Below are 9,055 nucleotides of genomic sequence, written 5' to 3'. Positions count from 1 at the left end.
CGAGGGGGTGCGCCGCGGTGGCAGGCAGTGCGCAGGTTGCCGGTGACTCTCGCTCGCTTGCTGGCTCTCTCCATCGGAGGTTCGGCTCGGAGAGTACACGCGGACGGGTCGAGCTCATGACAGACAAGTACCAAATGGCAAATGCATGATTGGTCGATGGCGATTTATCTCGGCCAGAAAGGAGACGCCGAAAGGCAAAAGAGCCGTTCCCGTAAAAGGGAGAGGAATCGAATGTGCCTTGTGATTCTGCTCCATCGTGACAGAGATAGGCGAAAGAGACGAACCAACAAACCGATCCATCACCATACTCACACCCTCACTTTTTTCTTGAGGGAAGTACGCACACTCTCACGAGCAGTGTGCAAACGGGAGATAGGCCAAACCCAAATTTTAAACCCAATTTTTCTTTGTTTCCATTTTCCAAATTTTCGTTCATTTATTTTAGATTTATGTACTTTTTTTATTTATCATGAACTTCTTTTTCAAACTTGTGAAATTTTTTCTTGCAAATCCGTAAACTTTTCTTTTCGTATTTTCATGACCCCATTTCCAAATTTACCATCATTTTTGCGTTCATGATTTTTTGCAAACTCATGAACTTATTTGTATATCTTGAAATTTTGAAAATTCATGGTTTCTTTAAAAAAACTTGAACTTTTTTCAAATTCTCAAATTTGTTCAAAATTTTGAAAAGTCAATGGTCAACAACTTGGGAGTATTCATTTTTTTCGTAGATTTGTTTATCCAAAATGTTTTCTCTCTTGAAAAGTGCGACCAAATATCGAACATTTTCACCTGTAGATTTCTCATGATAAGATCTTTGAAATTAGATACCAAGTTAATAAGGTTTGATGAACTTTTTTCCCAAAAAAGGAAAATAAAAAAACAAATACAAAAAAATGGCAGCCAAACAACAAATACCAAAAAAGGCAGAGCCCGAAAGCACAGTTGTGGTTGTCACTTTTTTTAAGCACAATTTATGTTTTTTTTGCGAAAAACATAGGTTATGCTCACGGAAGAACAACCATGCTTCTTTTTTTAGAAGCACTCATGGAATCGTAAATTTGCTTCTCGTAGAAGCATATGTTGTGTTTTTTTGAAAAACTTTCAGTCTATTCATCTTCAATGATGTTAGTATAATGAACACCAGAATAATAAAAATTGCTTCTAGCGGAACCAAATCTGTATTTCCACGAGAAACACAACAATGCTTTTTCATGAAAGCGTGGACTGCGTGTTTTTTTAGAAGCATAACTATGCTTTGTCCAAAACCTTCAGATACTACTCCCTCCGTCCGAAAATACTCGTCGAAGAAATGGATGCATCTAGACATATTTTAGTTCTAGATACATCTATTTTTATCAATTTCTCCGACAAAAATTTTCAGACGGAGGGGGTATTTAAACCCAAAAACGCGTATAGTAAAATAAAAAAAACTGAAATTCAGAGGGAATTCCCAGCATGTGACATGTGACGTCGGCTGGACGCATCACTTGACGTGCTCAGGCCAGAGAAGTGACCCTTGTGGTAGTCCCCAAGAGATAAAAGTTGGTTAAAAAAATTGAGACAAGATAACAGTTGGTTAATTGCTCCAGAGGTTTCTGATTTCTTGTGCATTCTGACACAGACATGTCCACACAAGTAGAGGCCCATTAGAAGAGGCTCTGGAGGAACATTTGCTGCTCTGTGGGCTTTATCAGCTCAGCGGAATGGAACGACAAGCCCACAACAGAAGAAGAAACACCCCCATTCGGGTGCGGCCCAGGAAAGCACCACAAACCCCACAGCCACTCTCTCCACCGCTAAGCCGCCGCCCTTCTCGCCCCCGCCGCCGCCCCCGGGCCGCCGCCGCAGCCATGCTCCCGCTCGCCCGCACGGCCCTCCGCCGCCTCGGCCCCGCGGCCGCGGGGGACGGCTCCCTCCCCGCCCGCCTCCTCCTCCTCGCGCCGCTCGCCTCCAAGCCGTCGTCGTCCACGCCGCCGGAGTACCAGATGCCGTCGGTGACGTGGGGCGTTATCCAGGGCCGCAGGGAGCGGCTCGTGTCCCGCGTGCTCGCCCTCGACTTCCTCCGCTCGGCCGGCGTCACCGACCCGGCGGGCGAGCTGGAGGCCGTGGAGCTCCCCTCCTCCCTCGACGTGCTGCAGGAGCGCCTCGACTTCCTCCTCCGCCTCGGCCTCTCCACCGACGACCTCTCCGCCTACCCGTTCCTCCTCGCCTGCTCCCTCCGCAAGAACGTCATCCCCGTCCTCTCCTACCTCGAGAAGCTCGGGGTCACGCGCGCGCGCCTCGCCGCCTTCGTCCGCGCCTACCCGGCCTGCCTCCACGCCTCCGTCGCCGTCGACCTCGCCCCCATCGTCAAGGCGCTCCGCGGCCTCGACGTCGACCGCCAGGACATCCCCCGCGTCCTCGAGCGCTACCCCGACGTGCTCGGTCTCAAGCCCGACGGCACCATCAGCACCTCCGTCGCCTACCTCGTCGGCATCGTCGGCGTCGCGCCGCGTGACATCGGTCCCATGGTGACGCACTATCCTTTCTTCCTCAGCATGCGTGTTGGCACCACGATCAAGCCGTTCTGCGATTACATCACATCTCTCGGGCTGCCGATGCGGATTCTCGCCAGGATTATTGAGAAGCGGCCGTACATTCTTGGATATGATCTCGAGGAGACGGTCAAACCAAATGTCGAGGCATTACTCAGCTTCGGCATTCGGAAGGAGGTGCTGCCACTCATGATTGCACAGTACCCATCCATTCTTGGATTGCCCCTGAAAGTGAAGCTAGCGGCACAGCAATACTTCTTCAACCTGAAGCTCAAAATGGACCCTGATGGGTTTGCCCGAGCTGTCGAGAAACTGCCGCAGCTCGTGAGCTTGCATCAGAATGTGATACTGAAGCCCGTGGAGTTCCTCCGCGGCCGGGGGATCACCGATGATGATATTGGGCGTATGTTGATCCGGTGCCCCCAGATTCTTTTGCTGCGGAACGAGCTCATGAAGAACAGCTTTTACTTCTTCAAGAGCGAGTTGAAGCGGCCAATAAGTGAGCTTCTGGAGTACCCAGAGTATTTTACATACAGCTTGGAGTCGAGGATTAAGCCTAGGTACATGAGAGTGGCAAGCAAGGGGATCAGATGTAGCTTGGATTGGTTTCTGAACTGCAGTGATCAGAGGTTTGAGGAAAGGATGCGAGGGGATTTTATTGAAGGGGATGCACCAGGTCCTTCGTTTACAATGGGCGGGAAGCTTCAGATGTCTGGGAACCAGTTAGTATCGGATGATGATAATGAGGAAAGCGACGATGAGGTGCTATATAGGCGGACCGTCATGCTCTAGTGAGTATAACTGCTTCTTGTTGCTGACCTGTTGTAGCTTTCCATCAGTCTAATGAGTTTATTGACAAATTACTAAAAATGGTCATATCTGTTTCAGATTTGGTGGAAGCTAATCCAAAAGGTCTTCCACATGCGTTTGGGATAGCATCATATAAGCAAGTGAGTTTGAGTTTGCATGTTTTTACATGTCGAGCGGTATCTATTCTAGCTCTGGTATTCTTCAAAGGAAATAGGAATGATATATTTACTGATACCAGTATTCCAAATTAGCGATGAAGAACATTCAACTTGTCTCATTTTCCAAGCATAAACAGCCACAAATTTTTTAAGCAGTTTCATGCTACTCTGGTAAGCTAGAAGCAGAGGGGCACTGTTGCAAGGAATAAGTAAGAACTGAAGGGTTACTACTTATTGAACTGCAGCCAGAAATGTGTAGGTAACAGTAAGTAGTTTTTGGTAGATGCTCCTTGAGAAATTACAGGGACGAGACGGAACGAAATGTCCTGTGTCAACACACTTGATGCCATTTTGGAGGCATGGTAGATCTCAATAGTTCTATGTCTGCGCAGTAGAAAACAGTCAAAGTAGTAATATTCGTAATAACCTTGTAACTTATGATTTACTTCTCAAGTCTTAAAAGTTAATTCTAGCTGTTTTATTTTGTTCATCACTCCAGGCTTGTAAGTATATTGTTGGTTGTCTTCGTTTGGAATCGGAATTGGTTAAGTGTCCAAGCACCCTCACATTATTGATGAGTGCTCTGTTGCCACCAGCCGCAACCGGAGGTCGCTGGGGTGCTGGCCTAAGCGATGTCGGTCTTTGACCGCGCCAGATGTACTCAGGTACATCCTCTGATTGTTCCCCGTGAAGGATGAAAGCGGGACACCTGTACATAATTTTAAAGCGGGTGATCGGTGAATTGCTCAAGCGAATGGACACGATGAATTAGTGATGAATTTTTTTCCCGCTGCAAAGAAATGCTACTAGTTGATTGTTGCAGTAGTTGATTTTTGGTACTCTATCTAGGACAGGGTGTGATCACACAATAGGTTCAGATCTTTGTACTAACTTTTAGTACTGCCATTATGTACTGTCTGTAACTCAAATACTCAGCATAACAGAACTTTTGCCTGACGCGAAGTTCATGCCAAATCTTATTTGAATCTGAAACAAAGGCGCGTAGGGTGCCAAGCCATGATGACATAGCTATATATCCGAGCATTTCTTCTGCAGTCTGCAACGTTGCGTATTTTCTCCACCATTTCCCTGTCTGAGCTGGAGCGATGAATCAGATCCATTCTTCCTTCTTTTTCGAGATGACGGATCAGATTCATTGACCGGTCACTCAGCATGTTAATCAGGTCACCAGATTAGCGCCGAGGTCATCAGATTAGAGCCGAAATCACATCAAAACCACGAGCTAATTTAAGGCAGGTCTTCAGGCTACGAACTGATGACCTCTTTGCGTACAAAAGTTTTCCCTGCTCGGAATGTTGGTGAATGACAAGAGGACACAAACAAAGAAACGCATCTTCGATCTGCTTTTAACATTTTCTCGTTAACGTTGCGGACGGACCACTTTGAAGCACGTTTCCTCCGTCCATTGATGGCCAGCATCGGTTCTTGTTCCAGATCGATCGCCGTCTGGGCTTGGCTTGCATTGCCCACAATCCAACCATGCAATGTTGAGCATCGTTCATGGGGTGGCAGATCTGTTTGGGTAGAAATTCAACTAGTAACTGTTTTGTGTTAATCTGGCATCTTTTTGTTCCCTATTAAGTTGTGACTACTAAGTTCCCGTTTCCAACGTAGGAAGTAATAAAAATGAAAAATAGATGGCATGCAACCTGATTTCCTACCGGAATCTAAAACAGGGCAATACTCCAAGAACGTGTTTGGTTACATTCGCAATGGAGCCTGCCCCAGTGGAGCCTGTTTAAGATTCGCAATGGAGCCTGTTTAAGGGTATACAGACTCTGGGTATTCTGCATGTCGTTTGGTTGCCTGCATTTGGACCAACTTCCATCCTCCCCGTAGTGTAAATTGCACTAGGCCGAGTCTGCATATGCAAAAACGGCCGATCTGAATGTTCTTGGCGGGCCTAACCAAGAGCGCTTTAAGTTCCGTGCAAGCCAGGCAAGCAAACAACTCAGTACTTAGCCCGCCAAAGCCTGGTTGGGCTTGATGCAGCCTTACCAAACGCGTCTCAGTACTCTCGTTTGGATACCACACATTAAAAACACATGAATTTTGAACACAAGGAGAAGAAACACATGAGGTAAAGGCCACATGGCTGTTTTCCTCCAAAATTTGAATGGATTGCCACATTTCACAGGAATTTCGTCGAAATCTTGGCCAGACATTCTTTGTTCCAAACAGCCCCACATGTGGAATTTTCCTACAGAAATTTAACCCTTCAACGATTTTTCTCTGTTTCAAAGGCGGCCTAGGTAGCCGAACAACATTGGCAACCAGGCTACAACAGCTAGCCAGCACGCAAAATGTCACTATAAAAACCCTTGGTCATGTGCTTGTACGACCCAGCGCTTCGCCGCCGGAACAATGGGAATGAACGGCGGGACAAGCGGGCGTCGACGGACGCAAGCAGCCGTCGCCGTGGTGCTCGCTCTAGCTACGCTAGCAGCAGTTGCTGCAGCCGGAGAGCAACAGGAGGCGACGGCCTCCAGCGTTGTCGGCGGCAATGTCACGGTCGTCTCGTCGACGGAGGCGTCAGGCCTGAACGTCACCGCCATCTGCTCGTCGACGCCGTACCCGGCCGCGTGCCGGACGGCGCTGTCCTCGTATGCGTCGGGGGCGGCCAAGGACCCCTTCGCGGCCTCCGTGCAGTTCGCCATGGCCCGTGCCGCGTCGGCGCGCGCGCTGGCGCGCAACCTCTCGTCAGCGTCGTCCGATCGCCGTGGCGCGGTGCCGCCCTCGGGCATGGACGACTGCGCCGAGCTGCTCGACGTCAGCCACGGCCAGCTCGGCGACGCGCTCGCGGCCGGCTCCGCGCACGACGCGACCACATGGCTCAGCGCCGCGCTCACGAACCAGGACACCTGCGCCGACAGCCTCGACGCCGTGCCGGCCTCCTCCGGGCGCGAGAGCGTGCGCCGGAGGGTCGGCGCGCTCGCGGAGTTCATCAGCACCGCCCTGGCGCTGCACGCCAAGCTCAAGGGCGGGAGCGCGACGCCACCGCCACCCCCCGCGCCCAACCGGACGTTCCCGTCCTGGGTCTCTGACCACGACAGGAAGCTCCTGGAGTCCGCCGCGGGCGGCGTGACGCCGGACGCCGTGGTGGCGCTGGACGGCAGCGGGACGCACGGGACCATCGGCGACGCGATCGACGCCGTGACGGCGGCGGCAATGCCGCCGGTGGGCTCCTCCAAGGCGGGCGTCGGAGCAGGCAGGAAGGTGATCTACGTGAAGGCCGGGCGGTACGAGGAGAGCGTGCGGATCTCGAGCACGCAGAGGAACGTGATGCTGATGGGCGACGGCAAGGGGAAGACGGTCATCGTCGGCCACAGGAGTGCCGCCGACGGCTACACCACCTACGCCTCCGCCACTGTCGGTACGTACGTGCTACGGTGCTAGCATACGTATTTGATGTGCATGCCCCATGGTGAAATCAAGGACCACTGCTACAAAAAGTAACAGATAAAATTTGGTTGCAACGTTTTCTTGGCCTAGCTACTCCCTCCATCCGTATATATAAGGCACAATGCATTTTTTGAAACTGCCTTTGATCATTGATAAGATTAACATTATATGAGATGTATAATATAAAAATTATATCATGAAAAGCTCCTTTCACGTACTAATTTGACGGTATGCTTTGTAACTTGCATGTTATATACTTATTGATTTAATATGTGGTCAGATTAGTCTTAGAAAACACATTAGACCGTATATATATTGATAGAGGGAGTATGTTCTTGCAGAAGAAATTACTACATACCCTACCATCACAGCATCATCCAAGCAAAAGCTAAAGCCCAAAAATATAGCAGCTGGCCACTACAGTCGCCTGTACCCTCCAAACATAATGGGACAAGCAACCCAAATATGCCCATGTCAGTACTTCCATTTGGTCTTTAGATCCATACACTTTCCACCACTTTATATCCACCATCTCGTCCGCAATATGTTGCACTATCAATAGATCCTATGTATGGGGAACCGTCAAATGTAACGATAGCGATGTTTCACTTGCCAATGTCACTCACATGCATCTTTTCCAATACTCGCTAACGCGTTTAATGTGGTCGTGTGTGCATGGCAGCTGCAATGGGCTCGGGCTTCATAGCCAAGGGCCTGACCATCATCAACGACGCCGGGCCGGGCAAGGGCCAGGCGGTGGCGCTGCGGGTCGGTGGCGACCTCTCCGTTGTGTACCAATGCGACATCGAGGCATACCAGGACACACTCTACACGCACTCCAATCGCCAGTTCTATGCCGAGGACGGCATCTCTGGCACGGTGGACTTCATCTTCGGCAACTCCGCGGTGGTCATCCAAAACTGCGATATCCATCCCCGAAAGCCCCGCCAGGGCCAGAAGGACACGATCACGGCCCAGGGCCGGACCGACCCAAACCAAAACACCGGCATCTCCATCCACAAGTGCCGGATCGCCGCCGCGTCGGACCTAGGTGGCACGAAGGTATATCTGGGCCGTCCGTGGAAGGCGTACTCGCGGACTGTCGTGATGCAGAGCTCTCTCGACCGCTCGATCACCCCGGCCGGGTGGCTGGAGTGGTCGGGCCAGTTCGCACTCAGCACGTTGTACTACGGGGAGTATGGGAACACCGGGCCTGGCGCTGGGACAAGCGGCCGGGTGAAGTGGGGTGGAGTGCACACGTCACTGTCCACCGTGGAGGCCACGCAGTTCACGGTGAGGGATTTTATCTTGGGAGACTCATGGTTGGGTGACACCGGAGTGAGCTACACTTCAGGGCTATGATTAAGGTGGTGTCATGGAGTCTGTGGTCTACTGATAAACTTGAAAAATGGAACCAGATCACATGTAAGGACTGGATTGGTAACAATAAGATGGAAGCTAGTGAGCTGCCATGCTAGCCTAGCTACCTGCTAACACATGACTTTCCAAGCTGTTGTTGTGCATGTCCCGTACTGAAATCTTATCGAGGCTTGTTATTCACAAAAAGACAACATTTAGAATCTTTTGCACACTGCATAAACGATGCTGAATGTAACCAACAATCAAGCTACAACTGCTCCCTCTGTCCTGAATTACTTGTCGCAGAAATAGATAGTAATGGGAGTATGATAGAAAGAACCAAACAAGAACCGAGGGCACGTTCAGCTTAATTACGCTTGTAGAATTACCCTCACATGCCTCAACACCTTACAAATAACTGCTCTTGCACAATCAGTTCATCAGTTCGTCATTTTGGAACTACCTCTCCCAAGAACGATAATTCTCGGGTTAAAAAGTAGCAAGAAAATACACCTTCAGAGCTGGTGTAATTAAAAACAACATTTTCATAGAATTTTAACTCATAATCTGAACTCTAGGGCAAATGCGTAACCGAAGACCTGCAATAACAATGGTTAGAAGTTGTTCTAGCAGAACAATGGGTAGATGTTTGAGAAGAAATCTGAATGAGGGGGCTCACCTGCCATTGGCTACGCATGGGTAGTTGATTTACTATAAAAAAATAAAGTGTAGTTCAAATTTGCACACACTTCTGGATCTTCTAAA

General features: G+C 49.7%; 2 protein-coding genes across 4 annotated transcripts; both read left to right on the top strand.

Moving 5' to 3' along the window:
• Positions 1–1,741: 1,741 nt before the first annotated feature.
• Positions 1,742–4,540, top strand: LOC125514983 (transcription termination factor MTERF4, chloroplastic). Of its 3 annotated transcripts, none has more exons than XR_007286732.1 (3): positions 1,743–3,331; positions 3,429–3,490; positions 4,105–4,540. XR_007286732.1 is itself a non-coding variant. In XM_048680384.1 (1 exon), exon 1 carries the CDS (start codon positions 1,857–1,859, stop codon positions 3,330–3,332), a length of 1,476 nt encoding a protein of 491 aa, XP_048536341.1. In that variant the 5' UTR covers positions 1,742–1,856. The 3 variants fall into 3 exon arrangements, 1 of the variants encoding a protein (XP_048536341.1); XR_007286731.1 differs by having other exon boundaries at positions 1,744–3,331; positions 4,008–4,540; XM_048680384.1 differs by lacking the exons at positions 3,429–3,490; positions 4,105–4,540 and having other exon boundaries at positions 1,742–3,332.
• Positions 4,541–5,852: 1,312 nt separating this feature from the next.
• LOC125512721 (pectinesterase-like) lies at positions 5,853–8,497 on the top strand. The gene is made up of 2 exons (XM_048677813.1): positions 5,853–6,902; positions 7,614–8,497. The coding sequence occupies exons 1-2, from the start codon at positions 5,894–5,896 to the stop codon at positions 8,291–8,293; spliced, it is 1,689 nt and encodes a 562-aa protein (XP_048533770.1). The 5' UTR covers positions 5,853–5,893; the 3' UTR covers positions 8,294–8,497.
• Positions 8,498–9,055: the final 558 nt, after the last annotated feature.

This window comes from Triticum urartu, chromosome 6 (assembly GCF_003073215.2).
Source record: "Triticum urartu cultivar G1812 chromosome 6, Tu2.1, whole genome shotgun sequence".
Classification (NCBI taxonomy): domain Eukaryota; kingdom Viridiplantae; phylum Streptophyta; class Magnoliopsida; order Poales; family Poaceae; genus Triticum; species Triticum urartu.
The sequence above is the reverse complement of the archived record's forward strand: the minus strand, read 5'-3'. Positions and strand labels throughout refer to the sequence as shown.

Excerpts from the sequence above, each read along its gene's own strand:
- LOC125512721 (XM_048677813.1), top strand. The coding sequence starts at position 5,894 with ATGGGAATGAACGGCGGGACAAGCGGGCGTCGACGGACGCAAGCAGCC. Across the intron at positions 6,903-7,613 it reads CTACGCCTCCGCCACTGTCG|CTGCAATGGGCTCGGGCTTC; the intron begins GTACGTACGTGC and ends TGTGCATGGCAG.
- LOC125514983 (XM_048680384.1), top strand. The coding sequence starts at position 1,857 with ATGCTCCCGCTCGCCCGCACGGCCCTCCGCCGCCTCGGCCCCGCGGCC.